At 49.6% G+C, this 22,615-nt stretch overlaps 1 protein-coding gene across 1 annotated transcript in view; it reads left to right on the top strand.

Moving 5' to 3' along the window:
• Positions 1-22,615, top strand: part of polrmt (polymerase (RNA) mitochondrial (DNA directed)) — a gene marked incomplete at its 5' end in the record, with an annotated part of 42,230 nt that overhangs the window by 10,244 nt on the left and 9,371 nt on the right. The window contains 10 exons of the mRNA XM_079739172.1: positions 1,527-1,676; positions 4,321-4,488; positions 4,752-4,922; positions 5,151-5,390; positions 6,917-7,702; positions 8,166-8,288; positions 10,061-10,183; positions 12,697-12,876; positions 14,548-14,634; positions 16,998-17,111. Of these exons, the coding sequence (XP_079595298.1) occupies positions 1,527-1,676; positions 4,321-4,488; positions 4,752-4,922; positions 5,151-5,390; positions 6,917-7,702; positions 8,166-8,288; positions 10,061-10,183; positions 12,697-12,876; positions 14,548-14,634; positions 16,998-17,111 (2,142 nt within the window). The remainder of the gene's footprint in view (positions 1-1,526; positions 1,677-4,320; positions 4,489-4,751; positions 4,923-5,150; positions 5,391-6,916; positions 7,703-8,165; positions 8,289-10,060; positions 10,184-12,696; positions 12,877-14,547; positions 14,635-16,997; positions 17,112-22,615) is intronic.

Here is a 22,615-nt window from a genome sequence, read left to right as displayed (position 1 = left end):
GTGTCAGTATGTGTGTCGGCATGTGGTGCGTGTGCGTGTGTGTGCGCACATGCATGTACATTAACCCATACGAACGCTGGCGTTTTAATTACTGAGCCATCCAGCCCCGGGTGATTTGGTCGCCTCAAGTCGTTTGGTCTTAATTAGGTTCGGAGAGATGGGGTGGAAGGGCATTTTCATATCTGCTGGGCTGGTTCTGGAGGCCAGGCATTTGTCAACATAGGCGTCTTCCATATGGCCCCCCCCGCTGTCTACATGTGATTACGGGACACAAATTATTAATGTGGCCCAGCGCGGCGGGAGGAGCGCGGGGTTGTTAGAGTAGAAGCGCCAGCGGCCTATCAGGAACACTCGTAGGAGAAGTCAAGAGGTTGATCTGCATTCATGGTAAATTTGTGTTTTTAAGACGCGTTATTGGGAAGATTACGAAATGTTCAATTTTTCTTTTTTGTGTATTTTTGTTTTTATTTTGCAGATTTGTGCATTGCTATGAATGTCTTATATTTATTCATTACATGAAGTGTTCAGTTGTTCACCAAATTTCAAAATTCCACCAACCATAATTTACATGACGTCATATTATTTCTATTTCCCCCTTTGTACTGTCAGATTGCTCTCCGTCTCAAGGGTTCAATGTGCTTAACCCAAACACAGACCTGTATACAACAGGCCATCTGAAAATAATCAGCAAAACCAGAAATGTAATTGGTTTATATGATTACATTATCACATACGTTGAGTGGAATTGTGCAATCTAAAATAATCTCGAGTTGAGTGTTATATTAAAGATTAACTACTGGTTGATATGAATATCGTCTGCCAGCTTGTAATTGGAGGAGCATGTCGACGCAGGCAGAATCGTGAAGCATTAGATGGCATAGCAGGGGGCCATATATGGAGAGAGAAATAGGGAGAGAGAGAGACTCTCACCCACCACTTGTTGGATGCAGTCACTGCTAGCATAGCAGGATGCTGATGAGTTAAACTGATTGCTCATGCACTCGTTCATTCACCTAGTCAAATGATAACCATTAAAATAAATGCGTTTAGTGCAGTCTTTATCTTTCCAATAGCTGATTCTTGACAGTAGTGGCATAGAAAGGCCAACCCCAGCCTACACAAAGCAAAACATCAAGCTTGTTTTTTATCTCCTTTTTGCTGGGTTGTAGATTCAGTTCAGAGAGATGGGGGCTGCAGTGTTGAAATGCATGTACTAGAAGGTCATTCGATTTGTTCTGATCATTTTACATTTGTTCAACTTGTTAATACTTTACGCTTTTATCCAAAGCGACTTACAATAAATATATTTTCAGAAGAAACAGAAACAATATATCTCTGTCGGTACAGTAAGGATGTTCATGGAACCAAGTGCCAAGCACTAACAAACTCTAGGTTAACACATTCCCAGTACACAACAAAGATAGCTAGGACAAGATGCTTATCCTAGTATTATTGCCAGCACGTACACTTTGTTCAGTTAGTTAAACTCAATCACCTACCCATACTGTTGCGTTGTGTCCATCCAGAGAGAGGGCCACCGCTACCCCAAGCTGGACTTCACCCGGGAGGAGCTGCAGGAGCGCTTCGGCCAGCAGCTGAAGGTGGAGCAGGGCTGCACCGTCACCATCGAGTCCGTGGAGACCGTCAGAACCATCACAGAGCACATAGCCAAGATGGTAGGACAACACTACTACTACTACTACTACTAGAACTAGTACTGCTAGTACAGGCCCATCACAGAGCACATAGCAAAGATGGTAGGACAACACTACTACTACTACTACTACTACTAGAACTAGTAATGCTAGTACAGGCCCATCACAGAGCACATAGCCAAGATGGTAGGACAAAATACTACTACTACTACTACTACTACTACTACTAGAACTAGTACTGCTAGTACAGGCCCATCACAGAGCACATAGCCAAGATGGTAGGACAACACTACTACTACTACTACTTCTAGAACTAGTACTACTACTACTAGTACTACTAGTACAGGCCCATCACAAAGCACATTGCCAAGATGTTAGGGTAACACTAGGGTACTACTATTCGTACTACTACTACCAATACTGCTAGTACAGGCAAATCCCAGAGTACAATGCAAATATGGTAGGACCACTCCATATTACCATACTCCATACTACTACTTCTACTTCTACTACTACTAATGCTATACTAATACTACTGCTATACTACTACCACTACCACATTAACATACTACTAGCATTGACATACTAATACATTAACTACAGTAAGTCGCACACGGGTAAGCGACTTACCCGTGTGTACTCGATGAAAAAAGTTTATTTTTGGTGCCCATCTATGAAAGTGTTTTTACCGAGGGGAAGGCCTGTTTGTGTCTCTGATCAGATGGGGGTTCAGGGGAAGTAACGCCAGTAGGGAACCCCCACTGAACCCCGCTCAACCCCTGCGGCCACCTAATGATAGAAGATCTATAATTAGCATTTCCTTGTTTATACCGTTGTGTAATGAAGACGGCACGCAGCACCGTGATGATGATCCTGAGGTTGTTGGTTTGCTGCTCAAACTCAAGGCTGGGGATACTTTCTATGTTCAATCTCGTCTCATGTTGAAGTTTGGAAATTCCAATGAATGGGTTCTAATTGCCATTATAGCATTCAGCCCTAACTTTTAATCAAGCACTAGCATGCTGTTGAATCATTATTTAACTTAATTAAGATACATAGGTATATTATTATAATTATGACTCCAAGGTACGCACATGCAATTCAATCTTTTTTTCCTCTTGAGACATTTGCCCCCTTTGATGTCGTGTGACTAGCGTCAGGCAACGCCGGTTCTGTCAGAGGAAAATTATAAATAAGACAATCAGCGTGTAGCATCACTTCTGCGGGTGTTGTTCTGCACGCCTCAGCAGTTTTCCCACATTGGCCGGGCTACTGATCCTTCCCATTGAAGAAGGAGAATCTGTTATATTATGCAGCGGGGGCCATGAGTGGCAAGAACATTATATTCCCAAAGCATCTTCGCCTCGCCAGCTCTGGCATTTGCGTTCCCAGCCAGGGCCTCCCTGCTCGGGGAAGATAGGCCACACCGAAGGTGGGGAGGGTGGATGGGAGGTCCGGCAGGGAGGGAGGGAGGGAGTCGGGGGGGGGGGGGGTGTCGAAGCATTGAAAGGCGTGCCAAAGCAGCATGACACTGTATCGTTGTGCTGGAGGCGCGGGGACGCTGAGTCAACTTTCTGCCCCCCCCAGCCACCCGTGGCTGGGCCTGTGCTCGCGCTCAGACCCACCGAGGGTCTGGCAGGTGTGATGCAAGCCCCCCACACTGTGTGTGATGCATTCTCACACCCTTCATACACTTGTATAGGCACACACACACACACAGCATCACACACACGTACGCACACACGCAATCACGCATGCACGCACACAGACTGCATGCTGTCACACAGTTCTCCACATCTTTCTTTCTGATGGTCTAGAAAGGAAGTTCTGTCTCCTCTGGCCTACGTGCGGTGAGTCTCCGATCATTCCAATGTTCTCGTCTCCAGCAGGCAGGACAAAGCCAGCCTAACCAGCTCGTTAAATGCCCAGTCACACATGCCTCGTCTCTCTCTCCCTCCCTACCTCACTCCCTCACTCGCTCACTCGATCACACTCTGTCGTGTTTTACTGATGTGTCTTCACTGCGAGCGAGCTCATCCCTGGCTTCTCGCAGTTAAACAACCCTTCTGATTCTGATGAAATAGGAATCCAGGAGAGGGGCTTTGATAATTGTTTTTCCATCTCCTCGTTTGTGCTTTGTGTAATTGTTTAGCATCTGTCCTGGCGGTTTGGAGACAAAGGGGGTCCATTTGTATACATTCCCATCAAGCTCTGTGTAGAGAACAATTCAATTACTCACCTGAGGCGACAGATCCAACGCTGTGTGTTTGTTAGGTCTTTAGGCTGTTTCTACTCTCACAAGTCAGACTTTAGAATACTATCTTATGTCTGAAGGCAGACAAGTTCGAGTCTGGGTGAAAAGGGCGTTTCACTTTCTTTTGCTTCATATTTATTTCATGTCGCTGGAAGCGGAAATCTGTAAGCGTGTAATGGGCATACACATACTTTGCCGGCAGCAGTAAACTGTAAAAAGGGGCCTTTTAAGGCTTTCAATCAACATCGGGTCAAGTGGCCAGTGTAGAAATGCACTTAAAAATATTACTTTTTTTTATTTTTATAATGAAAAAGGCGACTCTGTATGTATAACATAGCAGGTCTGCTGGCTCTGAGATGATCCTGTGTATATCAGACAACGGGATGATTGACATGTGTCTCGCCCTATCAGAGGACGCTCCTGGAGGAACTGCGGTCCCAGTGGAGGAAGACCCTCCTCGCGGCGCTGAAGGAGAGGAAGATGATCCTGGCCAGCACCAAAAGCAGAGACTACAAGCTCAACCTCTACCCCTACCTCTGCCTTCTCGACGACAAGGAATACGTGGACATTATGATACAGGTAGCGTGACCCACAGACCAACAGTCATGATCCACATCATGATCCACATCATCAGACCCGATCCACATCATGACTTAGACTTGGTCCACATCAAAGTGGAATCCCTCAGGCAAATAACTTCATTAAATAACTTGATACCATAACCCGGGACTGCCTTTTAGCAGTATGGTATCCCTGTTCAATAAGATGGTCACTAAATAAAAACAAATCTAAAATGTATTGAGCTCTTCATAATGACCGAGGAGGGTGCTGTGTTCCTGCAGAGTGTATCCAACCTGCCCCTGAGCGGAGAGTCTCTGAAGGTCCTGGCCAGGGACCTGGGCAACAGGGTCTACACCAAGTGCTCCATCCGCCAGAAGGGACAGGACCTGATGGTGGAGAAGCTGGGCTCCGTCTACAGCGGCTACACCGACCTGCTGGCCAAGGACACAGAGGTAGAGGACGGGCATCTGGTTCCACACATAAGGCACCGGGTGACCGGGAGGTTGCTAGTTTCGGTTCCCCGACTCCCGACACCCCGAGTGCCGAGGTGTCCCTGAGCAAGACACCTCAACCCTAACTGCTCCTGACGCGCTGGCCGTCGCCTTGCGCGGTTGGTCGACTGCGCCGTCGGCGTGAATGTGTATGAATTGAAATCGGTGTGTCCCGCGGTCTGTGTCCAGGACTACGTGACCCTCCCCAGGGAGCAGTGGCTGAAGCTGGAGGCGGAGAACCCGTCGGGCCCCACCCTGCAGGGGGAGGAGCTTCAGTGGCCCTACATCATCGGCGTGGAGCTGGGCACCTACATGGTGGACCTGATGGTGAAGAACCTGAAGATCAACAGCGACATCCTGAACCCGGCCTACGAGAGGAAGCTCATCCCCATCCTCTACCACATGTACACCTTCCGCAGTACCCGACAGGTGATCCCCTCCACGCATCCACAAATACCTTGACGACAACGGACGAGTGGTACACATGATGATTAGGGACATGATGAATTGGTCCATGACGAATAGGTCCATGATGAATAGGTCCATGATGAATTGGTACATGCGTAGTGTATTTGTCCTCATGGTGAAATGGGATGGTGTCTTTAAAATAGATTGAGGTAGTCACTTTAAAATAGGTTCAGGTCGACGCCCTAATGAATCATGGGTTTGACTCTTGGCTGGTTCGATCCCTGTTGGATGGTTAGCCCGTCTAGCTTATCGTACCTTTGAGCAAGAGCGCTAATCTCTACCGGCTTACATCTGTATTCACTGCACAAGTCCCTTTAGGAAAGGTGTCTCCTTAATGACTATGTTGACTTCCGAAAGAGACGATTAAACAAGACAGCGTCGTTTTATTTTATGACGCAACCATAAAAAATAACCGTAGCCATCGCTTCGTTGTGCAACGATGAGGGCATGGTCTTCCCTTACTATATAGACGCCAGCCTCTATAGGGGAACCTGAGCTCCATATATCCGACCCTGCGGTGTCCCATGAAAGAGGGGCCTTGTGTGGGGCTTATGGGGCCTCATGTGGGGCCATAAGCCCCACAGAAGTCACCTGGGCCTACCCTAATGAGAGCCGTCGGATCAGTCAGATAAGGCTTTATCAAGTAAGCTGCCATGACAACGGGATTAAGGTGCAGAAGGTTTGTTTTTTGTTACATAAGCCGGGACATCTGAAAAAAAAAGAAGACGCAAGAACTAAAATCGAAAGAAAATGTATGTCATGTTCCTAGAAATGCAAAGACTTAGCCCTCCTCTATGGAGGGGTATCCATCTGTATGTTGAGCCCTGCCCCCCATCCCCCCTGCGCATCCAGCCCCTTCCCTTGCGAAGCTCCGCTTCCCCTCAGACGATCAGGAGCGGATCAATAGTAACGCCCCTTCCCCGCCATCTGTGAGCCTAGGGGCGAGGGGAGAGGTTGAGTGAGATGAATAGGTCTCAGGCTAATCCCTCCGTGTTCCAGCCCGCTCCTAATAGACAGGCTGAGTTACTGCCCTGGAACCGGGGCGCTGGAACAGGGAGAGCCACCCCGCTATGGACTCCTGGGTGCCTTGGAACCTTGCAGTACAGAGAACTCTTAAGGATGCCTTTGTTTTAACGGGGGATTCCCAAAACCTCTCCCACTCATGCCATCCGAGCCAGGCTAGAGCTTTTTATTTTGAGTCTCCCACATATTCACTGGGAGGGGCAAAATCTGACAGGCTTTAAAAGGGAACGAAAACCTGATTTATAGTGCCATGAAACTGATTTATATCATGTGGTGAATTAACCTGATTATGCAAACTGCAATGCATGTGGACACTACAGATTGCTCTGATTTTTAAACTAAATTAGTGAACGTAATCAAGCAAAGCTTTTTTTTTATAGTTGCCTTCCTGCCGATGCTGCCTACACGCGCACACGCACACACTTTACCTCTCCGTGACCCTGTGCGCCTCTGCTCCGCCACAGGTGGGCTTCATCAAGCCCCACCCCCTCCTCACCCAGATCCAGCAGGAGGCCACGGAGACCCGGCTGACCTTTGACTCCTACGTGATGCCCATGCTGTGCCCGCCGGTGCCCTGGATCTCCGCCAAGTACGGCGGCTACCTGCTGTCGCCCACCAAGCTGATGCGCTCGGTGGACGGCGCCACGCAGCACGAGCGGCTGCTGGAGCGCTGCCGCAGGCTGCACCCCGTGCTCGACTCCCTCAACCAGCTGGCCAGCTGCGCCTGGCGGGTGAACGGGCCGCTGCTCGACATCATCGTCTCCGTCTTCAACCGGCGCGGCAGCGACAAGCTGGGCGTGCCGCCGCCGCTGTCGGAGGCGCCCAAGGTGCCCCACTTCAACGCCAACGACCCGGCCTTCACCTCGGCCGAGAAGGCCCACATGAAGAAGGAGGTGGTGAAGGCCAAGAAGAAGTACAGCGAGATGCACAGCCTGCGCATGGACGCGCTGTACAAGCTGTCCATCGCCAACCACATGCGGGACAAGAAGTTCTGGTTCCCGCACAACATGGACTTCCGGGGCCGCACCTACCCGTGCCCGCCGTACTTCAACCACCTGGGCAGCGACGTGACGCGGGCGCTGCTGGTGTTCGCCGAGGGCAAGCCGCTGGGGCCCAAGGGGCTGGACTGGGTGAAGGTCCACCTGGTGAACCTGACGGGGCTGAAGAAGAGGAGCTCGCTGGAGGGCCGGCTGGAGTACGCCAACAGCCTCATGGAGGACATCCTGGACTCTGCGGACAACCCGCTCAACGTAGGGCACTACTTCCACACGGAGATGCTCCGATACCATGTTTTCTGTCCCAATACCGATTCCTGAGCTTGAGTGTCGGCCGATAAAGAGTTTATACTGATACAGCATCTAGCATTGTAACTACTAACAGCACTTGTTTTTATTAAAGGGCTCCTTACGATGACGACAATGTATAGTCGGTTCACTTACTGTCGAAAAATTGTGTACATAGAACCAAGTACCAAGCACTAACAATCGCTAGGTTAACCCATTCCCCGTATACAAAAAGGTGACTAAGATAAGACGCTACACAATGCAAAGTATTATTTTGAAGTGCAAGGACGTACAACAAACAATACGTGCGTACATCAAGTGCCAGTTCAAATATCCCTCTATATGCTACGATAAGAAAGTCCCTTCCACTCCACAAGTGGTTGTATGGAGGGTTAAACAATTGCCTGTGTTTTGCTCTTGGCTCCACCAGGGGAGGAAGTGGTGGATGGATGCAGACGAGCCGTGGCAGGCCCTGGGCTGCTGCATGGAGATCGCCAGCGCGGTGCGCTCCCCCGACCCGGCACAATACATCTCCCACTTCCCAGTCCACCAGGTAACTCTCTCACACACCCCGTAGTGTCTTTCCCCTTCCCCGTCCACCAGGTAACTCTCTCACACACCCCGTAGTCTCGTTCCCCTTCCATGTCCACCAGGTAACTCTCTCACACACCCCGTAGTCTCGTTCCCCTTCCATGTCCACCAGGTAACTTTCTCACACACCCCGTAGTCTCGTTCCCCTTCCATGTCCACCAGGTAACTCTCTCGCATACCGCATAGTAAATGTACTGCATTTAAACAGCGCCTTTATTAACCTGTGGCCACTCACAGCGCTTTACACTAGTGCCTAACATTCACCCATTCATGCACACATTCACACATGACGTCGGTGTCAACCATGCAAGGCGACGGCCAGCTCGTCTGGAGCAGGTGGGTTGAGGTGTCTCGCTCAGGGACACCTCGACACTCACAGCTAGGAGGGGCCAGGGATCGAACTAGCAACCTTCCGGTTACCAGCTAACCCGCTCTACCTCCTGAGCCACATGCCGCCCCATCAGAAAGTTATAAGATAGTTTTGCAGGCAAAACATCGCTTACAAACCAAAGAGAATAACCCGCTCACAGTATCTGCTATTCCTGGTCGGCGTAGCTTTGATCTCCTTTTTTTAATGTACTAATAATATTCTACAGTAGGCCCCTGGGAACACCATTAATGACCTGGTTGTCCTACAACCTTTTATCCGCTGGTGCAGTAAGTGCTCCTTATTTAATGTCTCTCTCCCAACGTCCAGATGTGGCTTTTAAGAGAAATGCCTTTTTTGCACAGATGCCCTTTTATCGTTAATCTTTGGTATTTTCTACCCCAGCCGCACTATGCTCAGTTTTAATGCGCTGAGATGTGGGACGCACTGGGGGCCCGCACTATGTCATCAAGAGAGTACTAATGACCCCCCCTCCATATCTCCCCGACCACCACGTCTCTGATTTCTCTTAGAAATGAAAAAAACTTTTCATTTCCCTTTCTCCGTGCCCACAGTTCCTTCACCACCACTTTCTTTCATATCCTCCCCCCCCCCCCCCAGCACTGTGGATACGGTCTTCTGTTCACTGGCGTGGTGGGCTGCGGTCCGGCCTCACTCACTCACTCACTTTCTCCGTGTGAGCGAGTGAGCGGTGGCATGTGGCTCGGCAGGTAGAGCCTGTTGGCTGGTAACCGGAAGGTTGCTGGTTCGATCCCCGGCTCCTCCTAGCCGAGTGTCGCGGTGTCCCTGAGCAAGGCACTTAACCCTAACTGCTCCTGGCGAGCTGGCTGTCGCCTTGCATGGTTGACTCTGCCGTCGGTGTGTCAATGTGTATATTAACCGATGTAAGTCGCTTTGGATAAAAGCGTCTGCTAGATGCCCTAATTGTAATTGTAATTGTGTACCTGAGCAAGACACCTCACCCCGACTGCCCCCGACGAGCTGGCTGTCGCCCTGCGTGGTTGACTCCGCCGTCGCTGTGTGAATGTGTGCATGGCTGGGTGAATGGTAGGCAGTATTGTAAAGCGCTGTGAGTGACCAGTGGTTAGAAAAGCGCTTTATAAATGCAGTCCATTTACCATTCACCATTTGATTGAGACCACCCTAGGAATTTGAGGAGAAGATTCATGACTGTATCTCTAGGGTAGGCATGTTAGTGTCGGCCTTGCCTCGTATATTGGGGCTTTTGTCTTTTGGGTGAATGTTAGGTGATATTGTAAAGCGCTTTGTGTGGCCACTGTTTAGAACAGCGCTGTGTAAATGCAGTCCACTCACTGACACCCGTCGCCTTCTGCTCGTTCCCGCAGGACGGATCGTGCAACGGACTGCAGCACTATGCCGCGCTCGGCCGCGACGTCATCGGCGCCACGTCCGTCAACCTCATGCCCTGTGACGTGCCCCAGGACGTGTACAGTGGGGTAGCCCAGCAGGTCAGTGTCCGTCCGTCTGCCGTCCGTCCCGGCCGCAATGCTGCGTTCACCTGGGTTCACTTCAAATGGGTTCAGTTCATATGGGTTCACTTCACCTGGGTTCAGTTCACGTGGTTTCAGTTCATATGGGTTCACTTCAAATGGGTTCAGTTCATATGGGTTCACTTCACCTGGGTTCAGTTCACGTGGTTTCAGTTCTTATGGGTTCAGTTCACGTGGTTTCAGTTCATATGGGTTCACTTCAAATGGGTTCAGTTCATATAGGTTCACTTCACCTGGGTTCAGTTCACGTGGTTTCAGTTCATATGGATTCACTTCAAATGGGTTCAGTTCATATGGGTTCACTTCAAATGGGTTCAGTTCATATGGGTTCACTTCACCTGGGTTCAGTTCATGTGGTTTCAGTTCATATGGGTTCACTTCAAATGGGTTCAGTTGACACTGGTTCAGTTCACATGGCTTCAGTTCACATGGATTCAGTGCACATGGTTGGCAGCAAACCCGGATGGCATTTACGTGGAGCAAAAGAGCCGGACGGTAAAATGAAGCGAGGCCGGTGGAAAATGAACAGCAGCATATTTCAAATATTTTCACTTTTTGCTGTCATCTGCAACGGAAATTACAACCGAATGCTCCCTAGGAGAAAACACAGGCGTACTGGAAAACAAGCTTCTCATGTCGGTGCAACAACCGGAATTAAATGGTATTTTTATCGAGAATATTTGATTTGTTCTTTGTAAACAATACGACATCTCCATGGAAACATCGCCATCGCAGGACGGCAAAACAGCAGGACAGTTTTGCCGTCCTGCTGTTCCATTGGACAGTGTGTTTGCTTTGCCTGTGCCCTGCCGACGGTGTTGTCCATCTATCCGCGCCCCCCCATACCAGCAACACGCGTGTAAGGGAAGGAGAGGTCTGTTTGTTCAATCAGCGCCCTCAAACAAACAGGCTTTCCAGAGGGCTTTATATTAGCAGCAAAACAGTCAACTGCATTCCGACGTTCATCCCCTAGCTCGTTCCTGTTCCCCGTGCGTTCCGTTAGTTTCCTTTTGCATTCAGATGAACGACTTCGGGTCCCACAGCGGCCGGGGGGATTGCGAGTGTCATGAATAAAATTAAAAGTTTGCCGGGGTTTACGCCGTGCGTCTCGCGCCGCGGACTTTCTGCTGTTTCCCGTCCTGCATGGCTGAGCAGTCTAAGCAGACCTCCTCTCCCTATGGAGAGCTCGGGGCCGTTCCCCGAGGCACCCAGAACCAATTTAGAACGCTCCGCCCTGCCATGAGCCTGCTTATCGCACAGAGAGAACAAGTTGGACTTCATAGTCGACCGATTGATTTCCTTTCTTTGCTGCTCTCCTCCTGTACCGGAGGAGACGCTAAGTGAGTCTGCTGAGGAGGGGACCGGCCTGGCACACAGGGCTCCCTCGGCTGGGTTGCCAAGCAGCCGGCAGCCTGACAGGCAGTGGAGTGGGGTTTCCTAAAGCCTGTGAACATTATTGGCCTGTTTCCATTAGCGGTTTTGGCCGTGCCGCGCCCTACCGTGTCGTAGCGCGGATTTGCGTTTTCCGCTGCCGGTTTAAACGCCCCGAGTTGGTCCAAGCCTCGCCCGAGACGGACCGTTTGAAGGTTTAGAAAAGAAGCGCACAGTGGTGACGGAGGATATTCTCTTGTCAAACAAAATAGCTTGTTGAAATAGGACACATTTCATTCAGATTAGTCTTGGTCCAAAGACTGGACATTGGACAATATTTCGTGATTAACTGCACGCTTAAAGGCATTACATTTCTTTAGCCTCTAAGTCTATGTTTGTGTAGCAAGTTTACTTCCAGGTATCCGCTCCAACCGAGTCCTGCGGGTACCCCTCACTGCGAGAGAGGAACTCAGACCAAGCCCAGTCCCATATCAACTCTATTAATCAGGCGCCTGCAGCTGCGTCTGCTGAAACCACGCCACACCTGGCTCTCTCCAGCTCATTCCTGATTCCGTGGAAGCTGATTCCACCGAATTAGAGTCCATAAAGTCGGCAAATGTGAATCGAAGCAGCCCTAAATGGGATGCTCAACCAGTCACTGACCCCCGCGCATTAAACGTACAACGCCAGTGCCATCTAAAGATAACCACTGTTTTTGTTCCGTCTCAGTCGCTCTGCAAAATAACCCAAGTGATTGGCTGCAATCGTTCCAGGCGACGTCATGATTGCCCTACATGCTGATGGCCTGTGTGTGTGTGTGTGTGTGTGTGTGTGTGTGTGTGTGTGTGTGTGTGTGTGTGTGTGTGTGTGTGTGTGTGTGTGTGTGTGTGTGTGTGTGTGTGTGTGTGTGTGTGTGTGTGTGTGTGTGTGTGCGTGCGTGCGTGCGTGCGTCTGCGTGTGTGTAGTCGTCTGCGTGTGTGTGGTTGTCTGCGTGCATGCGGCCTTACATGTTTACCCGCGTGTATGCGTGCATGTGCGTGCGTGCGTGTGTGCGTGCGTGCGTGCTTTCTCACCTGTCTGCCCTCGCGTGTGCGCGTCAGGTGGAGGAGTTCCGGGTACGCGACGCGGAGAAGGGGCTGAAGATCGCCCAGGTGCTGGAGGGCTACATCAGCAGGAAGGTGGTGAAGCAGACGGTGATGACGCTGGTGTACGGGGTCACGCGCTACGGCGGCCGCCTGCAGATAGAGAAGAGACTCAAGGAGATTGAGGAGTTCCCCAAGGTACGGGGGGCGTGTCTGGGCCTGATGGGGGGGGAGGGGGTGGAGGAGGAGGAGGAGGAGGAGGAGGAGGTGGTGGTGGTGGTGGTGGTGGAGGTGGTAGTGGTGGAGGAGGAGGAGGAGGAAGAGGAGCAGGAGGTGGTAGTGGTGGAGGAGGTTGAGGTGGTGGTGGTGGTGGAGGTGGTAGTGGTGGTGGAGGAGGAGGTGGTGGTGGTGGAGGAGGAGGAGGTGGTGGTGGTGGAGGAGGAGGAGGAGGAGGTGGTGGTGGTGGTGGTGGTGGTGGAGGACGAGGAGGAGGAGGTGGTGGTGGTGGAGGAGGAGGAGGAGGAGGTGTATGGTCGAGTGCTCCTCCCTGCTTGTGTGCCCTGTCTGGTTCTATTTTTAGAGGAGTGGGGGTGCACTAGGTGGTCTCCCTGTAATAATCTCACCTCACACTAAAGCAGGTATGGTCCTGTTTCGTGGTACAAAAGACAGCAGATTTAATTATATATACCATAATAATAATGATTGTAATCTTAATAATCACCATTATAATATAAAATAAGATAATTAGTTAGTTTCCCTTCGTCATTTTCTCAATGATAGTCATCTAAGCGTTTCCGATTCTTAGAAACATGATTTCATAATCTATGATTATATACCGGTAGCCAACTTAAATTATGCCTGATGATTATATGACTATGATATAATGCCAATACCTTAAGAACACCATGATGTCATTAAGAATACCAAACGTGTATGTGTTTCTGTCGGTGTGTCTTTGTGTGTGTGTTATCCTGCCTGCTTGGCCAGTCCTACGGACGCAACTCTGGCCAGTCTCGCTTTATAAAACAGCTCTCAAAAATAGCTCTCTAATTGAGGCGGTGCTGGAGGATAGGCCGTCTGATCGATCGGCCGCCCTCCTCCGCCGGAGTATCAAATCACACCGAGCGTTCTCAAACCTCCCGACGGCGCCCTCCTGTTTGGACGGCCCGAGACCAACCCTCGCACGGAGCCCACCGCTAATCGCGTTGTCCGTACGATACGCCTGCGATGATACCGTGACACCACTCTCCTTCTCCCTCTCAAGTGTATCTTCTCATCAAAAAAGCCCCCAGGATCGTGTTAAAGGACTTATGCTCAATGCCTCTAATGTGTAAGCGGCGAGGGGTCGGGGCGGCGGTAATTGTGTGAGTGATGATCACAGAGGGGGCGGCTCGGAGCATCGCAGCAGCGTGAGAGGGAAGCGGGGGCCGGGGGTAGAGATGTTGTCGCCGTGACGACGTGCGTGTCAGTTTGGATGGGCCATTCGGCTCGCCACGCGTTCACCCCTCACACAGGGTGAGCACACCTGCGCCCGTAGCTATGGGGTCACCGAATTTAGAAGCAGAATACAGTTAGCAGCCAGTGAGAACTACTCCGAGATGAGTAAATGCTTAATTATTCATTCTTAATTCAGAGGCTTGTTACTTTGTGTGTGTGACAACCCCTCCCCCCTTCCCCCCCTAACAAAACTGAACCCCTGCAACTGATATCCTACATTTCAAACCCTGGCTACGGCCCTGAACACACCCATGTTCTTTGGGTTCTTTCTGGCCGTGATGTTGTTTGCACTCCTTATATTTACAGTAGGAAAGTGAGTTCTGTGTTGTCGTTGTTTTTGAAACATGTGATTCTCTGCCTTTGTGTTCTCAGGAGTATGTGTGGGACGCGTCCCATTACCTGGTGCGTCAGGTGTTCAGCGGGCTGAAGGAGATGTTCACTGGAACCCGAGAGATCCAGGTAGGCCTACTAGGAACCCTCATCGCCATTATATTGGTATTTTTTTAATCAGCCCATTGACTTGAAGCCCCATCGCTTGGGATTATTAGTAAGAATGGGGGCTGTTGATTGAAAAAGTCCAAGCTGCGGGCTTGTCTTTGTTCACCAACACTTCACTGCTCTCCCCATGAGCCTGAAATCATGAATGAAATATGTTGTTTTTTGTCATTTGTTTTTCACCTTTTGATATGTCATCTATATTCATCTAAATGATCAAAAGTTAGCCACGCCGGTTGTCATACAGCCATCAGGTTGTCTTCCAGTCTGCTTTTGTAGTACCCTACGCTGGATGGATTTCTCCTGTCAAATCAACACGCCTTTATTTTCCAATTCGGGAGGGAACACAGAAGCGAGGCCACAGATGCACTTTGAAGTAGCCGCCTGGAAGTCTGCACGTACACGGCCACACACACACGCTCGTATCACGTCTCCGGGAGGAGCCGTCGCTGACCCAGTACCAAATATAGACGCTGGTTTTTCATTCACACTTATGAAAGGATAGCTGTATTTACTATTACGCCAGCAGCTGGAACCATTCATCACCCAGAGTCCACTTAAAGGTCCAATTCATTTAGAGGGTACACCTGGTGGCAGTGCAGATGGAGAACAACAGTGTGTGGGTGTGTGTGTTTGTGTGCGTGTTCCCACCCCTGCTGGGAAATCTGTGAGACAACGGCGGCTGAGATGAAGAATTCACCTTTTCTGTTCCCAGCAGGGGGTTATGTGTGTGTGTGTGTGTGTGTGTGTGTGTGTGGATGCACATGTGTTATCGTTTTTTGTGTGTGTGTGTGTGTGTGTGTGCGCGCTTCAGTGAATATGTGCCTCTCTTAAATAGGTCACATCCTGCAGAGGTGTGGCGGGTTCGAGCGAGAAGATCAATACCGAGATTCCTCATCATTGGCCTCACTTTTCTGACGTGCCCGTTCCCCGCCTTTCTCTTCCCCTCTTTATCCCTCTTCATCCTCATGATTCATCCGTCTTATCGGTGTCTCTATCGACGTGGCTCATTCTTTCTGTCTCTTTTTCTTTTAAAAGTAAGCCATCGTTGTCTTTATCTCGTGTCTGGCTGTAGACGGAGGGAGGGAGGGAAGAGTAGAGCAGAAGACACTTGGAGAGGGAGAGAGGCAGCTAGAGAGAGAGAGAGAGAGAGGTAGAGCTAGAGGGAGAGAGGGAGCTAGAGAGAGAGAGAGGTATAGTTAGAGAGAGAGTGGGAGCTAGAGAGAGAGAGAGAGGTAGAGCTAGAGGGAGAGTGGGAGCTAGAGAGAGAGAGAGAGAGAGGTAGAGCTAGAGGGAGAGAGGCAGCTAGAGAGAGAGAGAGAGAGAGAGGTAGAGCTAGAGGGAGAGAGGGAGCTAGAGAGAGAGAGAGAGGTATAGTTAGAGAGAGAGTGGGAGCTAGAGAGAGAGAGAGAGGTAGAGCTAGAGGGAGAGTGGGAGCTAGAGAGAGAGAGAGAGAGAGGTAGAGCTAGAGAGAGTGGGAGCTAGAGAGAGAGAGGTAGAGCTAGAGAGAGGGAGGGAGCTAGAGAGAGAGAGAGAGAGAGAGGTAGAGCTAGAGGGAGAGAGGGAGCTAGAGAGAGAGATAGAGAGGTAGAGTTAGAGAGAGAGGGAGCTAGAGAGAGGTAGAGAGAGCTAGAGCTAGAGAGAGAGAGAGGTAGAGCTAGAGAGAGAGAGGGTGTGGAGCAGCTCATGAATAGAATTGGGCTGTATCGACTGCTGCGTAGAATTGCTGGGAAGCATTTGACTTTCCTGTGCCTGTTCTCGGTCTGTCTGTACTTTGTAGTGTGTGTGTGTGTGTGTGTGTGTGCCTGCGTGCGTGCCGGCTGTGCTCGCCGCTATGCGTGTCTATGTCTCTGCACTGTGTGCACGGGGATACCTGTGGGACATGAACGGGGCTACCTGTTTCTCTGAGATTAATCGTGGGCAGAAAGAGCTTACGCCGACAGCGCGGTCGCGCCGCCGGCTGTTCAGTGTGCAACAATTTTCCCCCCCGCACCGCTGGGTTATTTTTACAGAAGAGTTCATAGACTGGGGCAGGTGATCACAGGAGAGTCTCCATTCACCATGCAGTCGTGCTCGCTTTCTGTCCACTGCCTTTTGGATTTATGCAAAACAGCCCCACTGCAGAAGTTAGGCAAACAAATCAATTTGCCAATTGCCATGCACTGTGCAAACAACGGCAATGTTTTCCTGGCATACTCGCACACACACACACTCCACACACACCGCCGTTGACCCCTCTGTGCCGGGGAACTGCGGGTCTGCCTCCCCTGGAGAGCCCTCCCCTCTCTGGTAACCTGTGATGGGTGTTCCCTGTCTCGTCGTTCCAGGACTGGCTCACTGACAGCGCCCGGCTGATCTCCAAGTCTGGCCGCACCGTGGAGTGGGAGACGCCCCTGGGGCTGCCCATCATCCAGCCCTACCACCGCGCACGCAACCAAGTGGTGAGTCCCGCGACCACAGCACACACGCAGGCCGTGCATCGGGAGGAAGGACAGAAATGTACACTGTCGCGCAATGTTCTCGCGTGAGGGTTCGTTATTTTAAGTCGTTTCGATTTGACTTTTTCGTTCAGGGCATTCAGCCGAAGCTTTTATCCAAAGTGACTTACAATGAGTCCATTTGTCAGATGCAAGACAAAAGCAATATATCGCTTTGGGTACAGTAAGGTTGTTTATCCTTACTGAAGTGCCAAGCACTTCGAATTGTTGGGTTCACACATTCCCTGTATACAATAAAGCTAGATTTGATGGATTTCCCTTAAAAATAATAAGAATTGTTGCAACTGTATTGTTTTTTTATGGGTTAAAAGCTGACCATTAAAGCTGGTGAAATTTTCCATATAAGTTAATGCTGAAGGTAATGTACTGGCTGATTCTTAATTATATTTATAAAGCTATAATGCTTTTCAAAGTGCCGTACATTGCTTTAACAGCACATGCAAGTTGAGCCAGAAGAAGTAAATGCTAATGTGTCCATAGCCCAACCCCTGCTCACAGTTTGATCGTGCTGGGGCCGTGGTTTCTCCTCTCTGTATTCTGGGCGACTAAATGCTAACAGACAATGTAGCCAGTGGCATTTCCATCAGTCTTGAAAAAGTCACTGGGTGACCTTTGGAGGAATACATGTCTTCCCCAGCTGTTGTCACCCCCTCCTCGCCTTTTGTTCCCATGTGTCACAGCGCTCGCAGTATGGCCTCGACGATGTCGTTTCCATGGTAATTTACTGTATACCCTTAAACTCACGTACACTGGAGTGTACGTGAGTTTTAAGTCTTTACAGTAAATAGTAATGTAGGTATATACAATAGTTTATATATGATGTATGTATATCAATATATATACATTATATATATGTATATTTATACATATATCATTTTTATATAAATAGTATATGTAATAGAATATATAAATAGTACTCAAGTAACAACTAGGAGGGCAATTTTAGCTAAGTCTTAACTAAAACTGTCCTCCCAGGTGTTCCTTTCAGATGAAAGATCAATAAGAAGACCAAAAAAAAATCTTATCTGTAAATGTGTTTCATTTTTTTAAAGAAAGGATCATCGGAAAGATGCAACGAATGAATGAAATTGTGGCTTCCCAGCTCAACTTAATGCAATTCAAACGTCTCAACGTCTCTCATCTATTTCTAGCATTGTGGTATGAGATTAGGCCGTCTATATCATATTCATAATTATTCTGCTCATTACGCTTTATGGACGTTTTTATGGAATTGATGATTGTGCTCATAATTATAAATCAGGGGCTTCGGTGGGCTGGAGGGTAGTTTGGTCAGCCTGACATGGAATCCCATCCACGCCTTGCCCTGTAGACGGCTCACGTTCGAGGCTGGTATGGGAGTTTCTGCAAACCATTATCATGCCCATTCTCATACTTAAAAATACCCCCACACTCCCAAGTGGTACGGGGGTATTTTTAACCACATTCCCCGAAACATGATCATTGTCCATGAAGAGTTCGCCTGCAGCATCGCGGTCGACTCTGACGGCATGCGACGGTACTATGAACTAGTTGTTGCCGTTAGCTCACACGTGCTTTCTGATCGCTGACTATTCTGGGGGCCATGAGGAGAACACCGGCCCGCTCCTCACAGGACTCTTCTCCTCACAAGAGTCCTGTGTTTCCCGGACAACGCCTTCATGGACCAAACACGTCCCATCACTCACACCAGCTCCTCTCCGTGCCACAGCTATCAGTCACCTTCATGCCAGGAGCGAATCTGGGCCCGCCCGGACGCAATGAAGGGTCCCCGGAGAGCAGACTTGATAGGGTCGGTGTATGAGTGCCCCGCTGATGGTGTCATGTTGATTGCAGTGAGTGGCCTGATTGTAGTGGTGCCCAGCAGTGTCCTCCGACACTAGAGGAACCCCACCCAGCCCTGCACCCCCATTACCACCGTCCCTTCCCCGACCCCGACGACATCAGCCCTGCTGTCTCGTCGATAACGTGTCTTTAGTCTGGCAGGTCTTCTGAGCGCTCTCGCTCTGCCCTGCTCTCCCTATCACTCTCTTTCTCGCTCTCTTTCTCTCTCGCTCGCTCGCTCTATATTGTCTCCCTCTCTCTCTCTCGCTCTATATTTTCTCTCTCTCTCTCACTCTCTCGCTCTATATTGTCTCCCTCTCTCTCTCGCTCTATATTGTCTCTCTCTCTCTCGCTCTCTCCCTCTCTCTCCCTCTCGCTCTATATCGCTCTCGCTCTCTCTCTCTCTCTCTCTATCGCTCTCTATTGTTCTCTGTCTTGCTCTCTATCGCTCTCTCTCTCCCTCCCATTCCCCCCCCTGCTCCCTCCCCCCCACTCTCTAGCTCTCTTATTTATTTACACATGCACACATATGGACTTGTGAGTGTGCGTGTGAGTGTGTGTGTAATGGCCAAAGCCCAGCCCTGCAGTGTGCTGTTCCTGGCAGCGTTCCCGCTACATGCTATAAGGCAGCGGGATGCGTCACAGGAGAGGTGACCCTCATAGGCAGGTGTGTGTGTGGCGCGAGGACCAGATGGTGGCTCCCCTCGGGATACCTATCTGTTGATTAAGAAAGGGGTGTCTGTGTGTGTGTTGGGGGGGGGGGCTCCTCCATTTGATGTGCTACTCTCGTCTTGGGTTGAGGAGTATTTACATGATGCACCAGAGACTGCAGGACCATAGTTCTAGGACTGCCACTGGAATATATTTCATCAGATGGTGAACAAATCATCACGAGTAACTCATGAACAGTTTATGAAAACACGATGAAAAAGAACACGTAGCTAACTAATATCTAAACTACGGAAAGTAACCCTTACCAACCAACCCTAACCCTATCCTAATAGTCTACCTAAACAAATCAATCTCCAACCTTGCACCTAAACTCACTTTTACCCTAATTACTAAACTTAACCTAGTCTAACACCTAAACTTTCTAACCTTTATTGAATCGCAAAAAATAGAATTGAACTGTCACATAGTGTAGTCCATCTCTCTGAGACGTGTCGGGTTATACTATTTAGAACACGTTAACTACTGGTTAACCCTGGAATTTCCCCAAAGAAATCCTTTAGTTTTTTTCCCCGTCTCCGTTGTAGATGGCTCCTTTCCACGCTCGCGGTAATAACTCCCTGGGCCAGTGACATCCCATTGACGACGTAGAGCCGGGCGACCACCATGGGAAGGTGGCCGTGCCCTTGCGCGTTGTGTGGATTAGATCAATCCTCTCGTCGCCTCTCAGTTTCATAAATCCATGACCGCCATGTCTCTGCGAGCCCTTGATAATTAGACCAAAGGGAGAGGGAGTAGATAGATAAAGCATCAGGGACCGGGGGAGGGGGGGGAGAGAGAAAGAGAGAGAGAGAGAGAGAGAGAGAGACCTCTGCTAATCATATATGTCCCTTTCTCTTTGGTCTCAGATTAGTTATTTGTGTTGTGTGTGTGTGGGGGTTATTATTATTGTTTTGTGTGTCACCCGTCTGGGAATAGTGACAGTGAGGCTGGAGGTGGGGTGATGCCACGGCTGGCTTCATGAGCTTGGATCAGAAGTCCAGATGTGTAGAGGGGCGTCATTATGGGTGGCGAGTGCGGGAGTTCGTTTGATTGACCCGTTGTGAACGAACACGTTATGCTTATTAGCTGGTAATGGCATTTGATACTGCTGCATGTAAGGCTTATTTTAGCATGACATGAGCTCACTAATGCCCATTTGACAGTTGGGGGATTATTTAATGCAAATAATGTTTCTGTATCTGCCAAACGCTTATTATACATGCAGAAACACTTGAATGCCGCAGTCGGATTTGTGATGAGCATTCGCTGGTTACATTGCAAGCCAATGTTTTTGGAAGGCTTTACCTAGTCCCCTTATTCGAACACGATGTGGTCGTTAATTCACATCCCATGTGGTGTTTTGGGATAGCGTACATTTCTCTTGGAGTTCCCTTTAGTGCTTCTCGTGGGATGTGTTTGAAAAGCAGTGATTATGGCGGAATACGGCCCCTCATTCCGTTGGACGAGAGGAAACACTGATTCTGCAAGTAACCGTTCTTTTACCCCCCCCCTCCATTTTAACAGAACATTACATTATTCCTGGTAGCTCAGAGTACGCCTCGCTCCAGCAGCAGGAGAGACAGGTTCCCATGTGCAGAGCAGCGATTGGGCGACTCCAAAGAATACCCTGGCATTTTGGGGTGAAATAATAAATGCACGTTGAGTTTTAAGGTCAGGCCACATAATCAAAAAGTAGGCCAGCGGAAAACCAGTGAAAGCACAGCCAGACTAGACGACCACCCCCCCCCCACCATCCTCAAGGGAAATGAAGGGCTGGAAAGGTACAAGAATAGCGCACACACACACCGACGAAGTCTCGGCTGTGGTGGGCGAGGTGATGAATGGGGGATTCCCTTCCCACCGGCTGCCGGGGGCTAGGTTTTCTCCATCTTCCGAGGGTCCGGTGTTCCGGACTGCAGAAGAGGCTCATTCCCTTTTTCAGGGTCGCTTCAGACTGGAGATGCAGGGGAGGGGGCGCTCGTTCATCGACACAGCTCGCGGCTGGAGTCGGGTCCGGCTCGCCGTCGTTATTGTAACGAGTGGGGGGGGGGGGGGGGGGGGGTATAATGCCCTCTTTTGTGCTCTGGAACACCAGAGATTTACGTTCCAACCTGCTCTGGTGCCTCCCGGCCCTCTGGGCGTGGAGGATGCAGGAGAGAGGCTGAGGGGGTGGACAGTGTCTTCTGTAGGGCAGCCGTAGTGATGGATGAGATTGGGCTCCCTGACAGGCCTCGAATGGGGAGCGTCACCTCTGTGCAGCGCTATGGTCAGACCTGTTTGGGTTCCCCTGTCCAGCTTGATCACGCCCCCGACCGGGCGTCTATATAAAGGAGCACAGGCCCCGAAGCCTACGTTTGGCCAGCAGGCTCTTCTAGGGCAATTAATCGAAGTTTGATCGTGATTTAGATTTTTGGGTCAAACGATCTCCAAACTAATTTAATCGAGTTGAAACTATATAAAAAAAAAAGGTTTTTGTATATTTATTTTATTCATTAAATGCTTTATAGAAGTTGACGTTTTTTTGCATTTTCTACTTGAATATTTGGTGCATTTTTTTAAAGGGGAAATTTCAAAGTTCTCAGTTACAAAGAGTATTTATGGAGGGAAATGCTGAATAAATGCATCATGATTTCAAACTCAAAAATAATCGTTTCAATAATCGTGAATTCAATATTGACCAAAATAATCGTGAACTCTAGTTTCTTCCCCGAGCGCCCTTATTAACTTTGAAAGATGATTTTTAGCGTTTTTTGACGTCGACACACGGGATGAAGCACATCTATACGCTCCGGGACCGGTTTGTTTGGTGCAGCATTCGCACCGATCGGTGGGCTCACCGTTGGGGTTTCAAGGCGGGAGCACTTTGTTCACTCAGCGAGCACAAACGAGCACATTAAGGGGAACCCAACAACGCA

Source organism: Pollachius pollachius, assembly GCF_949987615.1.
Source record: "Pollachius pollachius genome assembly, chromosome: 7".
NCBI lineage: Eukaryota > Metazoa > Chordata > Actinopteri > Gadiformes > Gadidae > Pollachius > Pollachius pollachius.
Note: the sequence above shows the minus strand (reverse complement) of the source record. Positions and strands in the feature narration are given on the sequence as shown.